This window comes from Lonchura striata, chromosome Z (genome assembly GCF_050655825.1).
Source record: "Lonchura striata isolate lonStrDom1 chromosome Z, ASM5065582v1, whole genome shotgun sequence".
NCBI classification, from domain to species: Eukaryota; Metazoa; Chordata; class Aves; order Passeriformes; family Estrildidae; genus Lonchura; species Lonchura striata.
The window spans coordinates 7,643,065-7,668,020 of record NC_140740.1 but is presented as its reverse complement, the minus strand read 5'-3'; the positions used below and the strand labels follow the sequence as shown (position 1 = coordinate 7,668,020).

At 40.8% G+C, this 24,956-nt stretch overlaps 1 protein-coding gene and 1 long non-coding RNA gene across 3 annotated transcripts in view; one reads left to right on the top strand and one right to left on the bottom strand.

The window, feature by feature from the left end:
- Window positions 1-492: 492 nt before the first annotated feature.
- On the bottom strand, window positions 493-4,458 carry LOC146763610 (uncharacterized). The gene is made up of 2 exons (XR_014951253.1): window positions 4,299-4,458; window positions 493-3,741 (listed from the first exon to the last, which is right to left on the bottom strand). It is a non-coding gene; the product is annotated as an uncharacterized LOC146763610 (long non-coding RNA).
- Window positions 4,459-5,045: 587 nt separating this feature from the next.
- The window catches only part of MAN2A1 (mannosidase alpha class 2A member 1), a 103,853-nt gene continuing 83,942 nt past the window's right edge, over window positions 5,046-24,956 (top strand). Inside the window, exons 1-2 of one of the 2 annotated variants that reach the window (XM_021524782.3) lie at window positions 5,046-5,675; window positions 17,456-17,716. In XM_021524782.3, the coding sequence (XP_021380457.1) occupies window positions 5,541-5,675; window positions 17,456-17,716 (396 nt within the window). In that variant the 5' untranslated portion in view covers window positions 5,046-5,540. The remainder of the gene's footprint in view (window positions 5,676-17,455; window positions 17,717-24,956) is intronic. The other variant, XM_085567499.1, reaches the window with a different exon arrangement.

The window sequence follows — 24,956 nt, the reverse complement described above, 5'->3', positions numbered from 1 at the left end:
TAACAAAAGCTGTGGAGCTCTCTGCCCCTTGGAATCCACATGCTTCAACCCATCCAAGATTTAGGCAGAACTGTTCAATTCAAAGTTTTCCAATAGAAAAGGGCTTTTCTACAGTGGTGGGCAAGCTGGCCATCCATTAGAAAAAATTAATTCAGCACTCAAGGAAAACGTCCTTTACACAGGTTAGGACATATGGTTCATGAGAAAGCTTGGAAAAGGTGTCACCCCTTGGTGAGGGGGATGATACAGTTCTGAATGGACTGGTAAGTATGGTTAGCACTGTTTGTAGAAACACAAAAGGGTTTGAAGGAGAGATTTGTGAATCTTCACAGACATGCATTCTGCACTGTTTTATTCTATGTTTTTGTAGTTTAGTGCAACTATAATAGATTAATACAATGATTAATTGTAATTGATTGTCAGCTTCCGTGTTAACTTTCTGCAGACATGTAATTTCAGCATTCATATTTTAAAAGAGAAGTCCCACACCACTTTTCTCTTTCTAAATAATGTATTGTTAAACAAAGATATTAACTAAACATACATTTAAAACAATGCACTCTACATGCACCTGGATACAAGTTCTGCATGCAAAAGATTATACATGTATAGGTACATCTATATATATATATGTACAAGCACCTTATAAAAATCAAATTGCTGCAGCACTTCGGTTCTGAAAATGCAAGAGACTTTGCTAATTGCCTGATGCTCTATTGTATAGTGTTTCAAGATCAATATACATCAGAATGTTTTAAAATCTACATTAGGTCAATGCAGTCTAATTCTTAAGCCATGAGCATTTAACATTAAGTTATATACAAAAAACAAGCAAGTAAATTCAAGCAATGTCTTCTTTTCCTTCACTACTTCCTAATACTTTAGAGAAGAATGACCTGACTGCTTAGAAAGTGGATTGATTTTTGAAGTCTGGAGCCTTACACCTTCAATAAATGCAAAGACTGGCAAGTATTGCAGCATGATACTAATAGTAGGCAATGAGGCACTGCTAAACCATTTAAACCATTGATTTTTCATTTATATTTAAATAAAAATGATTGATCTGACATTGAGGAAGCATCAACATTAAGTGCTTTTAATATTATTTCTTTGTCAAATGTAGGTTATTGAATCCAGAACTTGAAAAATTATTGAAGCAGAAAACAAAAAAGGAGTGTATGCTCAGACAAGCTAGATTCCTTAAGAAAATGAAACTAAAAATTGTCTCTCCCTGCTTCCATTTGTATCAAATCAGATTCCTAAGAATACATATGCTTAGCATTGGTGAAAAAAGCAAACTAGGACAGAAAGGATCCAGCACAAGGGCAATGGAACTGATGAAGGGTCTGGAGCACAAGTCTGATAAGGAGCAGCTGAGGCATCGGGGGCTGTTCAGCCTGGTGAAAAAGGAGGCTCAGGAGGGACCTTATTACCCTTCACAACTCCCTGTAAGGAGGTTGTGGCCAGATGGCAGCCAGTGTCTTCTCCCTGGCAAGTGACAGGACAAGAAAAAGCAGCATCAATTGTGCCAGAGGTTTAGATTGTACATAAAGGATAATTACTTCCCTGAAAGGGCAGTCAGGCATTGAAATAGGCTGCCCAGGGAAGAGGTGGAATTGCCTGTCTGGAAGTGTTCAAAAGGTCTGTGGATATGACATTTGTTCTCTTAGCCACCTGACAACTATGTGGTACACTCTGTCAGCCTAAAGATATGCTCCTTTGTCCTATCTTCATGTGACCTTGTGAATAGTCCCTCTCCAGCTCTCTTGTCACCCTACTTTAGGTACTAGAAGGTGCTCTAAGGTCTCCCTGGAACCTTCTCCAGGCAGAACAGCCCCAGCTCTCTCAGCCTGACTTAACAGGTGAGATCTCCAGCCCTTTGTGGCCGTCCCTTGGCAGCTCCATGAGGTCCATGTTCTTATCCTGGCTGTCCTAGCACTGAGTGCTCCAGGTGAGGTCTCATGACAGCTGAGCACAGGGGAAGAATCACCTCCTCAGAACTACTGACTACTCTTTCATGTTTGACTTTCTGGGCAGCAAGTTCACATTGCTGGGTTATGACAAGCTTCTCATCCACCAACATCCCAAGTCCTTCTTCCCAGAGCTACTCTTAGTGAAGACATGTTGGCTGTCAGTCATCTCCTCATTTTCTATGTACCTTATCATAGTTTTGAGATAGGTCTGTGCTGTGATCTTGTTGGATGCTGAGGTGACACTCACTGGCCTGTAGTTCCCTGAGTCTTCCTTATTTCTCCTTTTAAAAATGAGATTAATATTTCCTATTTTCCAGTCATGGGAAGTCCACCTGACCATCACGACTTCTCAAATACAGTGGCTTAACCTCTTTCTCCACCAGCTCCCTCAGGTCCTGGGGATGCATCTCATCAGAACCCATGGAATTGTGCACATCCAGTTTCCTTAGATGTTCTTGAATCTGATCTTCTCTGGATGGTTCTTCATTTTACATATCCCTGCCTTTGTCTTCTATGACTAGGGCAGAGAGGCTGGAGTCACTTGCCAATAAAGACTGAGGCAAAAAACTCATGAAGTACCTTTCTCCATGTCCCAGGTAATCTCCTATATTCTTCTGGAGAGGCCCCACATTTTTCCTATTCTTTATTTTCCACTGATGTACCTATAGAAGCTTTTATTTTTGCCCTTTTGTCCCTGGTTAAGTTTAATGCTAACAGTGCCTTATCTTCCCTAGCTAACCCCTGGGTACTCAGACTAGGTCTCTGTATTTCTCCCAGAATACCCATTTTTACTTCACCCTCTATAGGCTTCCTTTTATTATCTGAGTTTCCAGAAACCCCTTGTTCATCCATGCAGGTCTCCTGTGGGCTTGCCTGACTTCCCTTCTGTCAGGATGCATTGCTTGGAAGAGGTTAATAGTCCCTGACTATTAACCAGCTTCCCCATGCACCTCTCCTGGGCTTTATCCAAAGATAAAGCAGACCCCCGAAGAGGCAAAGTCAGTTATCCTGAAGTTCATGGTGGTGGACGTGGTGTGCTCCCTCCTCATGGCCTGAAGCATCTCGGACTCCACCATTTCATGGTCATTGCAGGCCTTGAGCTTCACATTCCCCACTAGTCCTCTCCTTGTTGGTGAGAATAATGTCCAGCATAACATCTCTCCTCACTGGCTCCTCTATGACTTGGAGAAGGAAGTATTCACCAAGGCATTCCAGGTACCTCCTGGATTGCCTGTGCTCTGCTGTGTTGTTCCTCCAACAGATGTTGGGTTGGCTGAAGCCCCCTGTGAGGACCAGGGCTTGTGAACATGAGGAGTCCCTCCTCTCTGTCCGCTGAGGGACTCATCTCCTTGGTCTTCCTGGTCAGGTAGCCTGTTGCAGAACCCCTTTGTAGTGTCACCTGCCCCTGCCCTCCCTTTAATCCTGACCTAAAAGTCTTTGGTTGGCTCCTCATCCATCCCCAGGAAGAGTGCAATGCATTCCAATAGCACAACACACTTGTGTACACAGAGATGTTTAAGTTGCCCTCTCCGCCACCAGAAGCTAACTTACAGGCTGGAATTCCTTTGTTCTGCCTTTCAGGAACTTTCTTACTGACCTGCCATCCCTCTCTAGGCTCTGAGAATCCCTTGTTGGCCCTGGCCAACAGTAAGAAATGGATGGACTGAGCTTCCCTCAGCAACTACAGTAGCTCTCAACATCCATACCCAGTGACTGCAGCAGTCCTTACTGCTCTTCAAAGATGGAATCCAACACTTCAACATTTTGTCTAGTGGGAGAAATGGAAAAACATGAATAACCAAACTTTGAAGTATGTTCTCTAAGATATTAGAAAAAACTCTAAACATGGTAAAACTTAGCAATGATACAAGCTTCTTAAACATATTAGCCAATTTTTTTTTGTGTACTATTACAGTTTTAACTATTGGGAACAGGCAGGGTAGGAAAGGGGATGATATTCTTGGCAAAATAAATAGTGATGCTTATACATAGATCTTGACTTTAAGGCATAGGCATATGTCTCAATGGCAGTCATTTATAAAGAAGCACACATAATGGTAGAACAAGTTCCCAGGATGTGCCTAATTCTCAATGGCAGCAAATCCATCTTAAGTAGTTCCTCGAAATATGTAGATGCAGACACTAGGGATGAACGTTTTCAAACCGAGCAGATTAAATCTGTAAAAATTAGGAGCTAGAAGCTACAAGACAGAGGGCACAACCTGAATGGCCTTCCATTAACCGGCCATTTCAGCTGGGAACATGCGCTACTTTGCATGAAAGCAGAGCGGCATATTCTACTTCTTCATACTAGAAAACCCTTACCCAATCTGGAGCTTCACAGCGGCTCACAAGCATGCCTAACTGCGCTGGGGGGCAACAGGGATCCCACAGAAGAGGGGACAGGGCTCTGCCGAACCACGCGGATGCCGGAGTCGTTCGACACCGCAGGTCTCCCCACGCCCCGCACTCCCTCTCCTGCAGCGCCCTGCCGCCGCGAGGCGCGGGCATAACGGCGGAGTCCCCAGGCATCCCTCCCTCCCGCTTCCTCCTCCAGCCCCCTCGCTTCCACGGCGGAGGCTGCCACACGCCGACCGCCGACGGGGCGGCGGCGGCAGCAGCGGGGACATCGGTGCGCGGCGCCTCCGAGGGGCCGCGGGGCAGCTCCCGCCGAGCCGAGCCGGGCCGGGCCGAGCCGGGCCGAGCCGAGCCGGGCCGGGCCGAGCCGGGCCGGGCCGGGCCGAGCCGGGCCGGGCCGGGCCGAGCCGAGCCGCGCCGAGCCGGGCCGAGCCGGGCCGAGCCGAGCCGAGCCGAGCCGAGCCGAGCCGAGCCGGGCCGGGCCGAGCCGAGCCGAGCCGAGCCGAGCCGAGCCGAGCCGGGCCGAGCCGTGCCGGGCCGAGCCGAGCCGGGCCGAGCCGAGCCGCGGGGCTGCCCCTGCTCGCGGAGAGCGGAGGGGCGGCGGCCGCGGCTCGCCGCGGGTGGGGAGCGCCGGGGCGGCGCGGCCGGGGGGCGGAGCCGCGGCCGTGACGCGGCGCTCCGGCGGCAGCGGGGCCGGCGGCGGCGGACGGGCGGGGGCTCGCTCGGCGCGGAGCTTTGCGCCGCGGCCCCGGGAGCTCCGGCGGCGGCAGCAGCGCTCCGGCCGGGGAAGGAGGTGCCAGACTCCGGCGTCGCGGGGGAGCGGAGCGGCTGCTGAGGCGGCCGCAGGAGGAGGAGGAGGAGGAGGAGGAAGGGAGCGAGGAGCGGCGCCGCTTGGTCGGCCCGGCGGTGCCGCTCGCCGCCACTTCCCCGCTGGGCGCTTTCCTGCCCGTGAACTCGATCCGCTCCCGGAAACTCGGCTCTCCTCTCAGTCCCGCCGGCGGGGTCTCGACACGGCTCTCGGCCCCGGCGAGGCGGGCGGGGGGCAACTTCTCGCACTTCTCCGGAGGAGGATTTGGGCCGCCCAGCTCCGGCGGCGGCAGCGCCTGCGAGCCCCGCCGCGGCGGCAGAACTTTCGCCTCCGATTTTGGGGCGGCGAGGCGCCGGCCGCGGCGGGAGCAGCGCGGCGGCGCCGGCCCGGCAGCCGCGGAAATGAAGCTGAGCCGGCAGTTCACGGTATTCGGTAGTGCGGTCTTCTGCGTGGTGATCTTCTCCCTGTACCTGATGCTGGACCGCGGCCACTTCGACCACCCGAAGAGCCCCCGGCGGGAGGGCACCTTCCCCAAGGTGAGCGGGGCGGAGGTGGAGGGGAGAGCGGCCGTGCCGCCGTGCCGCTGCCGGGGCGGCGGGGCCGCCTGCGGACCGCGGGGGAGCGGGCAGGGCACGGGCACGGCCGGGCGCGGGTCCGGGGCTCGCCCGGCGGCTCGGGACGGGACCGGGGCCGCGCCGCCGCTGCGGCGGCTCCGCGGGTGGCGGAGCGGGGTGCGGGCCGTGCGCGGGGAGAGCTGGCAGCTCGGGACCTCAGCCGTGTCAACAACAGGTAGATTTAGAGAAATGCTGACTTGGTGGCTGCTTTCCTTTCCGCTGAGCCGTGCTTTGGAGCCGTAGGTGGCTGACCCGACTGCTCCTCACGGACGCGGTACTCCAGTTCTTCACTTTCCTGTGTTCACTGCGTGGCAGAGAAGTTTGAAAGCTGTGTGTCGTGGTTGTGTTCTAATAAGGAATGTTTGCCTGTGCGAAGAAACATGAATTTCAGAGAGGACGCGGTTTGCTGTGCAGAACGGCACAATACTGCTGGCTATACACAGCTGTGTGTTCTTAGAGACAAAAGACCTAGCAAAGCCCCACAACATAGAATACAAAGTTATAACCTATTTATGCTTGTACGTACTTATTTTTATTTTTATTGGAAACAAACAGAAAGGAAGTATATTTTAATACTGGAGTGAGACTTCAAGTGAATAAAAGAACTCTAAAAACTTAGTTAAAAAGTAACAATTATCTCTCTGTTAGAAACTCTTGTTTCATTCAATGCAAAAGTAGTAATTGATGTAGTTTTTTAGTAAATAGTAAAGACAAGGGCCTCGACTTAAATGTAAAGAAAGAGAGCAGATCTGTTCTGCCTTTATTCCTCAAGTTAGGGTTCAGGGCTCAGCCTTCAGTTTTTGCAGGAAGGAAGAGAACAAGAGGAAGAAAAGAGGAACAAGACAAGGCTGGTTACAGCAGCTGTGTCTGTTCAATGTGTGACTCCAGCAGGAGGGTAATGCCACATGCCACTCTTGTAACAGCTAAGTACAAGTGCTGCTTTGGAGATATGGACAGTATCTTATGTGAGGAAATCACTTAATGTACCATTGTTCTGCCAACTGGGTTTAATACAGGTATGTATTAAAGTAAGGAACAGGAAAGCTCATCCATGGGTGTTGTTTTATTTTTAGTGTTAGATTTTGGGTTGAAATACTTGAGTGAGCAAGGAAGATCTATTCCATGTGTTTTCTTTTCCATTGTCAGTGTCTTGCAGTAGTCTGTTCTTGTCCTGCAGTGTAATCCTGGTCAGGGGTGTAACATGGCCTTACCTCTTGTGACCATGGGTTTGGTATCTTAATCTATTTCCAGGCCTATTACTTCCAGGTGATGCAGTCAGCTAGAGACAAATGTTTCTCCTTTCATCCTCCTCCCTCCCCTTGATCTTCTAGAACAGTCTTTCAGTGTTTACTCTTTTTGTCTTTTCCATGCCTAGATTTCTTTGAAGCTTCTGATTCTCACTGGAGAAACTTCTTCCTTTCACTGGTCCTTCCTTTGGGTAAAACAGTTACCTTTGCCTTTCTTACTGCTTTGTCTTTTGAGGAAGTTACAGATGAAATTCAAATGTTTCACTTTGTCACAACTGTGTGTTACAACTGTTACCTCTGACACCTAGTAAATGCTTTCAGAGTTTTATAACATCAGTTTGAAATAAATGCAAAAGATAAAGAGTGGAATAAAAGCCTCTAGAAACATATGAAAGAAACACTTTAATACTACTACCTCAGCTGACAAAAAGTTGTTTGTGTTAGTGCAGTGTTGCTAGAGCTCAAAGTGCTCTAAGTGAAACTAGCCACAGATGTAAAACCTTTAGGCTGTTTTTGGTTGAAAAAAACTATGGCAGCAGACTGTCGATTTAAGAATGCGTTTTCTTTTCTGATGACAAGGGTCAGAATTTTTTAGCTTAGAAAAAAGTGTCTAGATTTGTTATTTTCTTTCATATGTTATTGGTTTGATTCACTTCATACCTCTCTGATTTGGCAACGTGCTTTGCTGTTTCTCTGTGCAGCTCTAGTAACAGCACACGTCACCTTTCATGTCCCGGAAGTTGCACGTTGATTAGTTTGTTCTTTCTGACCTATGTGGCTTACAATTATCTCACAGAAGTGGGTACTTCTGGAAGCAGTCCCTTGTTTAGCTTATAAGCATTTGCTATCTAAGTATTCTGTTTGAATTCTACCAGACCAAGAGATGGTATTTTTCAGCTGGTAGTGCCTGTTGAGCTGCATTCACCTAAAATGTCATTGTAACTAGTGCCAGTAGTAAAATAAGTTATTAGAACTTAGACTTAGTCCTCTTTTAGGCTTCTCAGTGTAGGCCTATGGGGTCAAGAGAATGTCCTCACAGAACTTGCTTACTTACTTAGTTTGAGAGTTCAGGACACAAACAAAAATGTCTTGCAGAAATAATTTTTGGGCAAGAGCTCCCAAGATGGATAAATATTCATTGACAGATGGCTTTATGTTGTCTTTGACCCAGTATTTAAATGCTTTTTGCTGTGGTACTAAAGAAAACCGGGCTTAGGACACAGCAGTAACTCTGTGTCTTTTTTGGTGTTTGTGCTGCAAAAGCTGGCACCAGTAGTCAGTTTCACGGTTAGTTTTTGCCATGCCTGTCTATGCTAGGGTGGCATCAAGGCAGCTATAATGAAACCTTAGTGAAAGTGATTTATAGCCTTGTCATTGGTGGTGCATTTAAATCTTAATAGCAGAAGATCTCTATGTTGCCATAGAATGGAAACCACTGTTAATTTGAGGAAAAATAGGTACCTATAATACATGTAGATCAAGGCTTATAGACCACTCTTCTGCAATTCCTGCAGGTATCTTTGTGGATCCTGCATGTTTGTCAGGTGTATATTATTCTGGTGAGGGCTGTATCACAATCATTATCTAAACCTGTTCCTTGCCATGGGATGTTCCTGTCTTGGGTCACATATCAGAATATGATGAGCCCTAGTGTCTTGTCTCAAGGCTAGAAAGCATGTTACAATATTGTGCAGAGATAAGCTCAAGGTGCAGGGAGACAGGTGCATTTTTAGGTTATTATTGTAGCAGTTGTCTGTACAGATCATTGTGTAAGATTCTTCTAATTTAATATGGTGGAAAAACGGTTGGATGTATTGCTTTTGGTAGCCATACTACAATATTCTCTTGGAAATCTTGTGTGACTGCAGAGTTGAGGAAATTTCAAAGTGGTATTTAGTTCTATGACATTGCCTGCACAGCAAGTGTCATGTATGAGGTGTGGGCTAAATTGATAACTACTTAGTGAAAGCTACATTCAAATCAAGTCTGAGAAGACATCCATAAGCAGCTTACCTTTTAGAACTTGTGTTATTATATAAAGATGAATAACAAATACTGACAAATCCATATGAAGATATTCTGGATTTTGGATTCATACAGTAGAATAAAATAGTGGGCTGCTTATTTTGATTCTAGAGTCTCACCAAAGCATGCATGGCACACACTAAAAGTCCACCTGAAAAAAGAAAAGGTGGAGGGTTTGTTTGTAATAGTGTCTTGCATCAGAAATATATGCTTGTTATGTAGTCTTATGATGAAAGTTAATTTTGAGTGAATGTTATGGCTAAGCAAGGGGGAAACAACATCACATTGAATCATCCTCTGTCACTGCCTGACAGGTAATGCTTTGAACTTGAGCTTTTCCCTCTAAATACTTTTTCACATGGTTTGGTTTAACTTTTATAGGACAATATCTCTGCACTGTGTTAAATATTGTTTCTGGAAATACATTTTTGAAAGTGAAGACTGCTATAATTTTGGTAGGTAAATGCACCAGCACCAAGGAATGCTTCATTTTGCCTTTATTCTTTTCTTTTAACTTTCTTAAAAGGCAAAGCAGAAACATACAGCAACTACCATGCTTACCATTTTCTTTTTCCTAAACAACTGTAACTTGATTAAGATCTCCTGTGTTTTTTCCCCACCTCTTTCTTTGACCACCATTGTTTGAAGCATGCTGTCATCTCATGTGTGTTAACTGCTTTTATGAACCTACCAACTGCACTGCATCAAAGAGAGATGATTGAGTACAGTTCCTCTATAAGTAGTTGGATTGAGTTTTTGTTTTTTTGTTGTTTTTTTTTTTTTTTTTTTTGGTTCCTGTGTCCTTCCAGCAATTTATTAAATTCCCTGTCAGTTGATACTGCTAAAGGTTCTTGTTCGATTCTTGCTTTCAAGGCATCTACACAATACATCAGATACTCCAGCATAAATATCACAAGTGGTGGTTGTTTCTGTATGGGATATTATTATTTCATCTGAGCCAATAATTTGACAGCAGTACCACTTGGCCAAAATAGGGCAGAGCAGTAGTGGCAGGAAATTATGATCCAAATACAAGGCAGAAACACCAGATTTCTCTGAGTTGTGTGGTGAGCTTTGCTGAAGTAGCTCCTTGCCTGCTGTAAGGCAGCTCTGCCTTCTGTCAGCTCTGAGTCCCCACTGGGCTGCGGGCTTGGTAGGTGCCATGCCCCACAGATACACACCTTTTCCAGCTACAGCTTTGCTGCTTACCTTGCCATAGTAAAGCACCTGAAATCAATTAGTCAAGTGCAGTATGAACACATGTGTTTTGAATCTGCATGATCTGAGTAACTAGTGTGTTTTCATGAACTCATTTGGGAGCTTTCTGGCCTTTGTTATACAACAAGGAACAGGACATTTGTTTGTACAAGTATTGGAAGCAGCCTGGTCAGGTATTTTAGGAAATGTTTGTCTAAAATATGAATGGTGGTAATTAAGGTTGTGCATTTTGAAGTACTCATTTTTTGACCTCTGAGCACTGAAAAACTGTGGGCACAGTGACTTTTACTAGCACTTGTATGAGTTTTTCATCAGAGGAGATTGAGTTGAATGAAGCAATCTGCAGAAGGAATCAATTTTTCTGGTTTTGAAACATGTTGACTTATTTAAAAACAAAAAATTCCTATTAAAAACACTTAGTAACTTCACAATCTAAAAGCCTTTGAATGTCATGGAAATGATCTTGAGTGCAAATATTGAAAATCTAGGATTACTTCTGCTGAGTTTCTTGTACTTTGCAAAGGAGGAGCAGCCACCTTTGTGAACATAATTACAGGTCACTAACAATTTTTTTTTTTTCCTAATGTTCACAGTGTGTTTGTTTTTGTTGCTTGCACATTGTGTGTAAAGTTCTGGCTAAGCAGCAGTCAAGCAGAAGCTATTAGCCTTCTTCAATTATAGTCTTTAAATCTGGTGCAAAATGTATTTTACAGAATACATAGTTTACAAAACAGTAACCCTTAGCTATAACTGAGCACATCCTTCTGCTGCCTAGAGGCATTGCCTAACTTAATTGTATAAACAAAAGAGAGAGGTTTTCTAGTTTGTTCTTACTTAAGCTTTTCTTGGTCTAAGTTTTTACTTGTTTGAATGAAACTAACCATTATTAAAGTTCCTACTCTTAATGGCAGATGAGTTGTGCTTCACTTTGGTACTGTTAGACATTTAAATAAAGATTCAGCATAGGGTACGGAGGAGAATCAGCAAGGAGATGACCACAAAATGTGTCAGTGAGAGTAGTAGTGAATGTTTTTCGGTTTAATTGACTTTAAACTGGGTATTTCTGGATTTCTTTTTCCTTGCCTTCATGTCCTTGATGATGGTGTCAAAAGTAGTCCCTAACAGCATGTCTTATATTTGTCTCTGTACATGGCATGAAAGAAAAGTCCAGTGTAATAGTACTTTGAACATTCTTGTTTTTGCTGCCTCTGATGATAAAGCAAAATGTGAAAGTCTATCAACTAATTAAAATCTGTTTGTCAGACTGTTGAATCTCTGGATCAGAACTTTCTCATTTGAACAGACTTCCGTAGTTATTCAATTCGGAAGACTTCCAGTGCCTCTGTAAAGTGAGCTTTCTTAGATGAGTACTTTAAGGGTAGAAAATTACTAACAAGGTTTCTTATATTCTTTTTATTGTCACAAATGCACATAAGCCCTCTGCACGGATCAGCAAAGCCTTCAAACCTTGATTTGTCCTTTAACTGATACATTGTATGCTTGTTTTTTGTTCTGTATCCCGCCTTGCAAAGAGAATACATGCTGAAACAGTGTACTCTAATATTAAGCTTTGATGGTACATTGGGTTGCATTTTTAACTTATACCTGCTTGTTTTTTCTGTGCAGGAGGTTAACATTTAATTGCATATTTAGTATGTTCTGTTCACTGCACAGTGCTCTGATAGTGAACAAAGAATGCCTCCTGCTGTTACCATCTTGATAAGCTGGCATCTCATCAGAGTTTATATCAAGATTTTGGGAAAGATAGCTCATGATTTCTAGAGATGTACCTGGATATAGTATCTGGCAAGACTGGTGCAGAAAACTGTTATGATGACTGCCACTCAGTGCAGCCAGAAAATGAGACTGACTCCAGCTTGTAGTGAATGTGTATAGGCAATGACCTCAAATTACACATCTTTTGGAGAGCTCTGTCCATTGTGGTGCTCCACTTTATACACCACAGTTCTTTGGTACACCAGAGCCTCTAATGCAGGACACTGACAGATCCTTTGTGGTCGCCTTTTTCTTCATGTGGGTGAGAAAGGGAATGGGTTCTGGCTTGTTTTGAACCCAGCACTCAGTGGTTGCTGGCTGAGTCTGGATGCAAATAACCATATTCCAGCTGACATAACATCAGAAGTCTCTAATCTGGATTTCTTCTCTGCCTACCTGTTTCTATGAGATCTCATCTGTGGCCCTGTCCTACTCCCTCTTCAATTATTTGAGCTAGATGTCTTTTTCCTGATGAAGTGATTACTATTGGTCTGTTGAAAGCCACTGCATTTAGAGAAGGAGTGTGCATTCACTCAGAAAATGAAAATTCCAACTAGCATCTTTTCTGCAATGTACAGCGTTTAGATAGGAGAAATTGAACATTCTCTACTTCCTCAGAATGAAACATGTTGGACTATCACTGTGTTACTGGGCTTCCCTCCATGTGTTGGGTGTCACTGTGCTCCTTTCTGGAGAGTCCTTACTGCAAACCAGACTCGTGTCAGGAGCAAACAGAGAAGGACAAGCAGAGGGCAGTGGGAAAGCAGACTGCTCAGGAGGATTTGGGGCATGAAAACTGCTGAGGGGTTTGGAGTGACTGAAACATGAGCTGTTTATGCAGATGATTCATGTGTTGATAGTGGCAGGTTTCTCAGGCAGCTAACAGGTGTGGACACTTCTTATTCCAAATGGGAGGAAGGTGTGTGGATCTATATTATCTTCACAGAAGGCAAGAAAATTGAGAAAATTATGTTGGTTAAGTCCAACCCTGTGTAATCAAAGGGGTGGTGAACAGGTGTGCTGCTCATGTGATGCCATTCTCCTACCAAAGCAGCTGTAGCTATTTTGGTAGATTTATTGGCACTTTGCACTTCTTGTAGAAGTGCTTCCTATGCTGTGAAGTAACAGGGATTGGCTTTATTCCTTTAAAAAAAAAAAAAATATTTACACCTATGTCAATATATAAAGACAGAGGGAAATGAAAGAAAGAAACTTACACCAAAGTTATTACAAACTTTTTAACTGGTTATGTAGGCCAAATTATCCACATTGCTTTTAGTTTCCTTATGTTAAAACAAGTATGTAGATTAACAGAACATCCTTTAGTGTTGTTCAATTGTATTAGGATATACTTTGTGTATCTCCAATTTTTGGTGCAGTTAGGCATTTCTCAAAGTCTTGGGTCAAGGTTACTTCTCTTCTGAGAAGACTTGATGTTGTGAAGTCAGGAATAGTTCTGCTAACATTTATGACTTGTGTACCTACTAAAGTTTTGTTATTCAGTATCTACAAGGCCATGCAGAACCCAACATTTCAGGCAGAATTGGTTAATGTAAAATTAGTACATCTCTGCTCAGATTAAAAAAAAAATCTCTCTGCTAACCCTCAAATGTGTGCAAAAATGGAAATTTTAATTTAAAAGAATGCTGTTGAAGTATGTTTTTAGTAGCAGCAAGGATCTCTGTGTTTTGTCTTTTCATTAGATCTATTTACTGTCCCCTGTAACACGCTTCTAATCTGTTTTTCTGGTAAGACAATGTCTATTACTAGAAATTAATAAGATAAAACTGCTTTAGAGCAAATTCAGTTTGGTACTGTTTGGCCTTGATGTTTGAAGTCAGTTACCTTCCTTTAAAAATGTTGAAACTGAATTTATTTTCATCTGTTAAATTAATTGTTTTGAAGAGTTTGCAGTGTTTTCTATATTCAGCTCATATTTTAAAATAATTTTATTGAACAGGCACTACCTATTGAAAATGAGTAAGAAGAAAAGGTGAATGTACAATGAAAATAGACCTAGCTTTTGCATAATGGGGATCCATGTGAAATTTTCACCTTGAGAATGGATTCCTGATGTGAATTATTTTCATACTGAATGAAGGCTGGGATCCATTTCTAGTCTAAGACACTTGTTTCTTAAAGTTAATTCCCATGGATCTAGCATTCCACAACAAAAAGCAAAAACATTTTAATGATCTCAAAAATTTGATTTGTTGCAGTTTTAACTTGGGTATTGCATGAGGTCTTGGTTACATGTTCTTAACCGTAGCTTTTTATTTCATGTTTTGCATTCAAGTTGAGTTGGCCAATAGCATGTTTAAAAGCTTTAGAAGAGAGGCATGCTGTATCTCACAGTCTCCAGAAAAGAAAGCAGACTTTTCTACATTTATGCCCTCTGTTAGGTTGCACAGTGGGAGGTCTTCATAAGGCTTTCTTTCTCCAAATAACAGAAGACCTACCTCCAAAGTTAAAGTAACTTACTTTAACAGACTTCTGAAAGTTTCTGAAAGTGTCCTAGGTAGGCTGAAATCTTGGAGCTTACAAATTGTTGATGGGCATGTGTAGCAACAGATGAAGCTATTGATGTTTGAAGGTCATCTGGTAACAAATTGCTATTTGTAGGCAGAAAACTTAGTCTACAATGGAAAATATTTTGTCACATAATAAACAGTAAACTGGTAGAATTGTTTTAGATTTTTCAAGGTTTAACGTATAATAAGTTAAAAGAAAGGTATATCTTAAAGATATGAGATATGACATGACCTCCAAATTTGTAGGAAGTTCATATCTGTCTTCTAAAGACTGGCATTTTATGCTGGTGGAAGGATCACTCAAACATGTATTTTATGATGTTTTTATGTATTTATTTTTTTTCCCCCACTGTGTCTATTGTTGTCCTGGAAGAGCATATAATTGGCTAGATGATATAAACCAGATTGGTGGTGTATTCTGTGACCAGGTAGTTCACAGGCTATTGCTAAGCAATGTGAAACTCTTTTTGTGGAAGAAGGTGTAAAACATTTCTACAGCATGAATGAATGAGAATAAAAATTTTAAATAGTTGTCTGATTTTACAGTTGTAGAGACAGTGTCAATAGTGGTGGGATAGGTGTGAGCAGTGCTTTAGCTGCTTGCATACTTGATAACTCTGAACTGTAGTAATATGCAGTGAAGCTGGGGATTATTTGTATGGATGGCAGCTGTACTGTAGCTTCCTAGGAATCTAAAGATCAGAGCCTCTGGTGGGCAGCCTGTAAAGCCCCTATCAAGTATTTTATATATGTTATTTTTAGACTTGAGTGACATAATAGGCTGTTAGGCTTCATATAGAGAAGCCCTTCTTACTTTCAAAACATTACAGGTATTTCAAGGGAAAACACTAATTTTACGTAGAAATATGTGCATTATCTTTAACATAGCTTTTGAAAGATTTTAGTCTGATTGTTTCTTTTGTGCCACCAGGTGGCATGGGACTACAGTCTGCTTATTTTTTTTTTTTCTTTATTCTAGTATCATCTGCTTATCAATTTCTTCTTGTTTTCAGTTCATCAATTTTATAAATTTCTAGAATTTATCTTTAAACTGTTGGGATTTTAGGATGTAGCTCCTACATCTCATTTAGCTTAATCTGGTTCTGTCATCAAAATATATCCCTGTCTTTTTTGGAAACAGTAGCTGTCTGCCTGTGTTGCATTTTAAAACCTGTTACTGTTTTCAGGATGTATTAATCTAAGAAACAGAAATAACAAGCAGTGGATCAGTGCTTTTCATAGCCCATAAATTGCAGAGACAAGCCAATAGCATTAAAGAAATACTAAAACATATTGTCTGAAAATTATGAAGAACTTCCATAAAGGTAGAATTATAGTAATAACAGTTTAGAATCCAAAAACATGATTGGTAAATCTTGGTAAGGATTTTGTTTTATTTTTTTTTTTTCATTCCTGAGGACTTTGCAAAGCCAAGAGAATTTGAAAGAATGTACACATCAATTTAGAAAGGAGACCTAATCCTTTGCAAACCACTGTTGCTGAAAAGAAAAAGACAAATATTTCAAGTATATTGCTGTTGAAAGTGAAAAATGTGTCATGTACAGATGTTGTTTCTAATATTATACTACAGCCCTAAGAAAATAAGGCAGTGGTGCTGGGAAAAAGTCATTAAAATCATAAGTCACAGAGTAGCTGTCTACTGAATCAATGGTATTTGTGTTGAATGTAATGGGAAAATGTAGATGCCTGAAACTGAAGCAGGTTTTGCTGTTATGATGGCTGCTTGCAAAAATATCTAATCATGTGTTGTATCTTTTCAGATCTGAATTCAACTTTAATAATAGAAAGAGGCTGTTTTTTTTTTTTTTGGTTCTCTTGTCACTTCTCGTTACGTTAAAATAATTCTGAGGAAATAAATTTCTGTAAACAATGATAGATATCCCTAAGGTCATATTAAATAATCTGGCCTTTTTGAATCTGTAAAAGCTAGCACCTTCATGCCTGAAAAAAAGGATCCCTCAAATAATTTGGAAGGAGTGGCTAGTACATGAGAGGGTGGTAGCATTTTGGGGTGCCTTGATTGGCTGTGCTTCCTCCTGCATTCCAAGAATACAGTGATTAGATACTATTAAATTGCTTTGTGGGATCTGTCTCTTCCTTCCAAGTTGCTCTGGAAGATGCCTTGACTTCTTTCAATTCATGCTGGTGCTGTTCTACAGCCTTCCTTTTGTGGAACTCCCTACAATGTCTAGAAAATTCTGTTGTTTGGCAATTGAAGATGACCTTCTGATTGAAAATGCCATAAACTTGATCTCTCTTTTACAGTATTTTCTTGATGATTGTAATAGTTCAATTATACAGATTTTTCCTGTATCAGGCTGTTAAGGGATCTCTTACGCCCATTAAGTTCTTTTGTTAATTTCTCTCCAACTTATGCTGAAAATCAGAAAGATGGTATTTATATTTTGTATGTATGGGAAAAACCTGAAATGTTTACAATATCCTCTTAATCCCATCACAATGTGACTGACTTGTAAAAAATTGCTTTCTGTTTGATGTTCTGATAAATGAAAAGATCGGATTTTTGGAAATGAAAGAGGTGAAAAAAGTTGAATTAGATATAATTGCTGCTTGACACTAAAACTTTGAGAATATCTTTGTATCACTGATTAAATCTTGTGCTGTGAATTCAAGTTCACAGAGGAAAAATGTATCTTTTGCTATTTTTTCTTGTACTGGAGAGAGGAACTTCTGTGTGTTGCATCAATTCCTTATTAGTTTGTCTTTATGTAAAATGTAAAATAAAGATATATTTGAATTTTCTTTGTGATCACATACTATTGTGAATTTTCTTTTTTTTGTTGTCATTGGGGTTTTTTGGGTCTGTCAAGAATTTTCCTGAGAAATAATTAAACTTAACTTTTTTTTTTTTCTTCTGCCCTAGGGCCAGCTTTCAATATTGCAAGAAAAAATAGATCATTTAGAACGTCTGTTGGCAGAAAATAATGAGATTATTTCAAACATACGAGATTCTGTGATCAATCTGAGTGAATCAGTAAAGGATGGACAAAAAAATCCAGAGGCTGTAAACTTCGGTCAAGGATCTGTTTCTGAGCTGTTCCCTTCTGCTTCAGTTTTGCTTGCAGTTGATTCTGAGGATTGTTTGTTTGCTTCAAAAAGTGGAAGTCACAGTTCAGGTGTACAGGTAAGCAGTATGCCTTTAGCTGTTAGTATGTGTTTAATTCTGAAAATGTCAAGTTGCTGCTAAAATCGTGGTACTAAGGGATAATAGAATTGCTAAAGTGACTGCTGTGTTTAACAGATGAAATGAAACTGTTCCTTTATATCTTTTTTAAAAGTTCTCTGGAAATTTAATAATGATTATGAAAAGCCAACATTTGAGAAAGTTTAGAAGTTTTTTTGGAAAAATAAGTAAATCCCCATGGTGATTATTTCCCCACCAGTTCTTTGGAAACAATTTATTTGAGAATCTCTTTGATTTCCCCAAATTCTTCTAAAACTGATGAAAAATAACCTGGAAATTGTGGGTAGACTTGATTTAAAAAGTGGCATATGTGTAGATGAAGCTTGATGGGGAGGTAAAGAATGTTCAAGAATTAGTAATTTCAAAAAAATCTTGGGTCCTTTTGAATGTCATTTCTGTATTTCAGCATTCCTGTGTGTCTCCAGTTTGTATAGGCACTTTGATCAGAAAGGAGGAACATATACCATGTTGACTGGTTGGCATAAACTGCGGAGGTTGAAGTTTTTAAAGTCAAACACTTCAAGCTGAATTTATTTTGCTTTCTGGTGATGCTTGTGAGTTCACAGACTCTTATATATTCAGTTTTAATGGAGTGATTCAGGAGCACTGAGAATACTCTGTGAAGTTTGTGATCTGTACTGTTTTTGTGAGTCTTGTGGGAGTATTATAAATATTCATAGTACTCTAAAGCAAAGATTAAATTTGAAGTCCAGCTTTCTCATTTCAGAATTTGAAGTATTTTTATTTCAGGAGAAAGACAATGGACTTCAGTTAAATAAATACAATAATTAGAACAATTGCAGCCTCTGATGTATCATGCTTAATGCCTTTGGACTCTTCAGGGACAGGCACTACCTTAATGTTTTTTATAGAGAAAACAGATTTTTTAAAGGCAATATCTGAACACCACTTTGTGTGTCTGATATGCATTCAGATTTCTGTGCGGAGAAGTGAAACATCTGTACCAGTGGTTACAGCTTATTCACTGTACAATCTGTTGCCATGTTAGGTGATGTACTTTTTTTTTTTTTCTGTGCATTAAAAATAAGTTCAGGTAAATTAATTTTGAGATAAAATATGTTGTCTTACATTATTGGGCATGTTATGAATGGAAGGTAAAACATTTTCTAAAACTGCTCTTTGTTTTTGCTTCACACTTGCAGGATATAGCTATATCAACCAACTACCTACTACAAATCTAATGGGAATCTGTTGTAGCTAAACTGATTTTGGATGATTTTCTTTACTTTTATGTACATTTGTATGTACATAAGAAGCAAACATTCTGTTCCCCTGCTCACACTTTCCTTTCTTCCATGTGCAGGGAGGAGGGCTTAAATGTTCTCTGTGTCATTCCATGGCACCCTCTGCTCAGCAGGTTATTCACAACCATCATTAAGTCATTTTAATAGTGCTTCTGTACACAGTTAATTTCCCATCCTGTGAGTTTGAACTGCATTTCAGTTATGGAATCTAAGACCTTGACTTTAGTAGAATTCCTCTAGCACCACATTAACAAATTGATCTAAATCACTGATCTAAATAGTAAAACTAAAACCAGTTTTGCTATTTAATACTTTGCCAACACTGATGTATTCTTCATGCTCAATTTATTTGAGACATTTCCAATAATTATTTTGAACACTTTTTGAAAGAAATGTGTTAATTGCTGCTGTTTGTAAACATTAACTTAAACCCATAGATTTTTACATTACTTCTCCCATGTTTGTCAGGTGGGTGTATGAGAGACTAGAAAGTAGCAAGAGCCAATATAGGTGAGATTAAATGTTGGGATAAAAAAAAACAAAAACCAAAAACTATACAGAATGAAGGCAAAAGACTTTTCACTGAATAAATCATGAAAGTTGATTATAATATCCCATAATGGAGAAACCATTGTAAGAAGGTATTCAAATATGTATTAAAAAACCTTGTGATGCTACAGTGAGAAATATTGCTAGATCTGCTACTCAAAGACACGTGATTTTGTAAAATAGAAAAACCAAGTTGTTAACAACATGAGAGCAAAAAATTCTCAAATGGGACAGCTGAAGGATGCTTTTTTCATGGAGGAATTATAAATTAAGAAATTGTTTTGCTACTTGTGCTGTTTGTAAGTAGGTAGAAAACTGTAACAGAACTGGAAACTGAAAAGAAGGCTGACTTGAGAATGCTATAATTTAAGTCAGGTAAAAGACTAGTGTGTACTTTTTCCCAAAAGATAAATCATAGAGACAGGTAATAAAACCACAGAAATGAAGATGACTGGATTAAATATGGATATAATCTGATGCTTTTTCAGTGTAGTAGTTCAAGAAGTATCTGGCATTTTTGCTCAGAGAAGATGGAATTCTCAATAGTCATTATGCTGAGCTGGAGAGTCTTTTAAATAATACAGTGAGGTGTTTTCTCCTCTTGTCCATTTCAACTACTGAAGCATCTAACATCAGGCTTAGTAATGTTACTCTTTTTGAAAATGAAACATGAATCACTCTTTGAAAAGGTCACTTGAAGAGGCACAATATGAGCTTTTATTTCTTTTGAGCAGTGGTTTAGTATTCACTGTTAAGATGTTATAATGTTTTCATGAGATTTATATAATTTCAGCAATTTGAGTCCTTCAGTATAGAGAAAGAGTATGCCCATATAGAAAAAAGATAACTGATTACCTTCCCAATGTTTTAATAAAAGTCTTGTAGCAACATGGCTGTCTTCTGAAGCAGTCGCAATGAAGACAGACAGCATCCTTTTTGAATTTCTACTGTCTACTGTTTATAAAAAGTCCTCTATTTCTTTATCAGTATTTTATACTTATATGTGAATCTAAAATATCTCTGTGAAATACTTTCTTTAATCTCTTTTGCCTTTTACTGACTGGCTTGGAATTTATTCCTCACTTGTAATCATGTAACTTGTTCAAGTGATGATGCAATTTGTAATTAATCCTTTGCACAATTCCTACTGAGGATGGTGTTGTAGGAAAGAGCAAAAGGATTTAACTTCTGTCTTTTAGATTTCTTTTCATAAGTGTAGGGATTTCAGCCTGATCTGGCTTTAGCTGATTTCAGTGGAAGTTTTTCAGTTTTTTCATTTTTTTAAACTGCTTCTAATTAACCTCTGAATCTGAATGGTTGAGGTTGCCAGGGAACTCTGGGTGTTGTCTGGTCCAGCCCTGCTCAGGCTGGGCTATCAAGAGTCAGGTGTTGTGGATCATGTCCAGGTGACTTTTCATTATCTCTAAGGATGGTGATTGCACATCCTGACAGGGCAACCTGTGCCACTGCTGGGTCACCCTCACAAGGAAAAAGCTTTTCCTGGTATTTAGGAGGAACCTTCAGTGTGTGCCCATCACCTCTGATCCTGTCTCTGGGCACCATTGGAAAGAGACTGGCTCCACATTCTCTGCACTCTCTGCCTTTGATTTCCTGGATGCTCCTTCTTGCCATTCTTGAAGACAGGAGTGAGGTTGCTTTCCTCCAGTCTTTGGGCACTTCCAATCACCATGGTCATTCAAAGCTTTTTAAATGTGGCCTTGTAGTGACAACAGCCAGCCCTCATGGGTGCATCCCACCAGGGCCCATGGACTTAGATATGTCTCATTGCGTTAGGTATTCCTTGAGCTGGTCCTGTTTCAAGAAGAGACAATCTGATTCCTGGCCACATTGTCTCTGATAAAGGCCAGAAGGCCTTAGAGAGGCACCCCAGCATGCTAATTTCCCAGAAAGGATTTTGGCAATTTCTGTGTGATTGTGCCTTGTTTGTACTTCCTTGCTTGTCTACAAATGTTGGAGGTGACCCAGTTTTACTGATTTCTTACATTCTTTTTAAAAATATGACATCATTCCTGACCACTACTCCCTCAAAGGGCTGCTGTTGATTCTCTCCTTCCCCTTTTATTTTTAGCCAGAAGCTCCTTAATAGTTCAGCTATCTTCCTGGCAAAGGTACCTCTGCTGCCCTCAGCTGGATCTCATCCCTCCCAAACAGGCACAGATCTGAAAACAGGGTCAGAGAACCCCCAGCACCAACTCTGAGAACAATTATTGATCTGTACTAACACTGTCCTCCTCTCACACTCTTATCCCCCTCACTGGTGCATAGAAGGGAGCCCCATCTGTGACCTTGATTACCTACAGAATTCTGCAGTCAGTTTTGATGCAGTCTGTGCTGCCTCTGGTAGCATCAGTGATACCCACATGGAAGTACAACAAGGGTACTTCCTTGTAGCCATTGAGTTAGACAAGCTTCAGCAGTTCTCTACAATACCCAGGATTCAGGCCTTTGTAAGGCAGCAAACATCTCTAGATGGTTGGTCAGGGACTCTAAGACCTATTTCCTGAATTGCAGTTTCTGTCTCTCATAGTCATATCAGCTTGGTTTGGAATAGCTGTAAAGTTGTGGATGTCAGTAACAAAAAAAAAACAAAAAACAAAAAACCAAAAAAACAAAAAAAAAAAAAGAATGTTATGACTGTAAAAATTAGTATCTTGAAGAGTACATAAAATTGCTTGTCAAATTCAAGCTACATCCATAAGAAAAAACTCATAGGAATGTGTAGAATTCCATGAATTACTACTTTTTAACCAAATAATATTTTCATGGTTGGAATGTCCGAAGAGTTTGTCAGTATTAAGGCCATTCATTGTTAAGTGGCAAATTTACAAAGCATGCACTTACATTTTCTTCAGAACATTGTATTGTAGAGAAAAAATACAGTTCTTCAAACTCAGGTTTTAGAAAATACAGTATTTTGAAAATATGAAATAATAAAATATAATCCGTATTATGTATTGTATAAAATATGTATTATTTATTATTTCTCTAATATATAAATCAGCCTAATAGTGTATTTAGAATATATGCTATTAAGCTAGCCAACTTCAGCATAAACCTTATTTGGGCCCTTCAGACTGACAGTACAGAATCTTCAAGTATTGCACCTGTGTTTTCCACTAATCAATATTGTCCAAATATTGAAGCAATCATGAGGGACAAGTGATGTGAAGCAATCATGAGGGACAAGTGATGTGACAAGATCATCTCACACAGGCCACGGGTGCCTGGTGTACATGGAATCTGTCTGAGGCTATAGATATCTAGTGCACATTGCAGGCCCAGCTCAGGCTCTGCTAGATGCAGGATTGCTGTGTTGTATTCCCTTCTTACATTACCTTGTTTCCTTCATACCTTAAGCTAAGGGCCTGTGGTGGATTGACCTTTTCTGGCTGTCAGATTCCAGCCCATCCAAGGTCAACCCACTGTTTTTCCTTTAAGGACCAGAATCTGTGTCTTGAGGATTAAGAGATAAGGAGTGGTATGGCCAAATTTGGACCGAGCATTGCCAGAGCGAAATAACTGTAGGGATTCTTTTGTTGTTCTTATGAGGTGAAAGGGCAAGGAGTGAAGATTCACCTTGTATGTGGATGTGTGTAAAAAATTCCCTTTCTTAGGATTTTTATGTCACTGTGATTTAATATGGGAAATGTTGGGGATTTTTTGTTTATGTAAATGAAGTTTGTAAACAATATGTGATTGATTTATTGACTGTTCTTAAGTAAGTGCTTCACAGAGATGAGGGTGGAATGCTCTGGGTGCAGATGTCCAGGTGTTGGCAGTGAGGGTCTCCAGTATCTGTGAGGAGAGGCCAGTCCTGCCCTGTGCCAGACACAGCTCCAGACCCACCATGGGGTACAGCCTCCATCAGCAAAGCATGTCAGTTCCTCTGGCAGAATGGGTTTTAAGAAAGGGTAAAATGCTGCCTGACACAGTCTAAAGGCTGAAAACAGGGGAGAAGCCATCCTGTGAACACCATGGTCCTTGATGCAGGAAGCAGAGGAGGCATTCTAGACACTGGAGCAGGTTGGGAAGACCACAGTGTTTCCCTGAAACCTGTGACAGGACCTCATTCAGAGTAGGTGGATATTTTCAGGAGGAACTGGAGCCTGTGGGGGATCCACGCTAGAGGAGTTCCTGACGTGCTGTGTCTTGTGGCTCTCAGCTGGAGCAGGCAAAACATGCGAGAAAGAGAGAACAGCAGAGAGGAAACATTATGGACTTACCTCTCATTATCCAGCTCTATTTCAATTGGCAACAGATTAATTTAATGTTCCCAAAGTCAGGTCTCTTTTTCCTGTAATGGCAATTGGTAAATGACCTCCCCGTTTTTATCTTCACCCATAATATTTTATATTTCTCCCCATGTTTTGTTGATGAGGAAAAATGAGAGACCAGCTGGGTGGAGGCCAAAGTCAACTATTGCAACTAGGCCTTAATTTCTTTAGTCAGATATTTGTTTCAGATGTCTGTAGTTTTTTTAAGTTTTCCTAGCAGGACAGAAAGCACCTTACCACTGGGAAGGTTTTACTCTTGTGGTGCTAAAGTAGTGAATGACTGCAGTAGGAGTCCTTTTTTGTGTAAATGAATTGGTTTTTATAGAAATTTTGTCAGGTGTACAATTGTATTCTAACAGGGGTTTGGAACTGTTTAAAGTTCAGTTATTAATCTAGAGTGTCTGGAATTGCTTGTCTGATGTCAATTCATGTTTGTATGTTGTTTTCCTTCTTAAAAGCAAACCAGAGCCTTACAAAAACAATTTTCTTGAATCTCATATTAGTAGACTCTCTTTGAAGCTATATCCTAAGTTTCCTTAGTTAGCTCCCTAGGTTTCATAGGAACTTGTTAGAGTAATTCTAGAGTTGCTTTATTTATCTGTGACCTTTTTATTTGCATTGACAAGTGACATATGTCCTCCCTTGTACAATTACTATACTAGGGAACAGGAAATGTACGAGGCTTTGTTATAGCAATTTGCTATAGTTATCAACATTTTTGTTGATAGCATCTTTTCAGTTCCTTTTTGTGATTTTGATGTTTGCCTCTATCTCTCTCATGCTGTCATTCCTTCTTGCTCAGTTTATTTCCTTCAGTTCCTGCATTCCCCTGTTTCGGGTACTGTGTTATTTTGTATAATCCTTTTCATAATCTCTTGCCCAATGCCATTGTGAGCTGCCATAATTTTTGTGACTTAAGGCTCTTAATCCTACTGTTTATCTAATCAATGTCAGTTTCCTCAGTTCAGAGCCTGCCAAATTCTCCTCTTCCTGGCAGCTGTGTCTTTGGTGTCCTAGTGTGATTTGAAACTTGCTCTCATTTGTTGGTTTTCTATTCATTTGGCACATCAT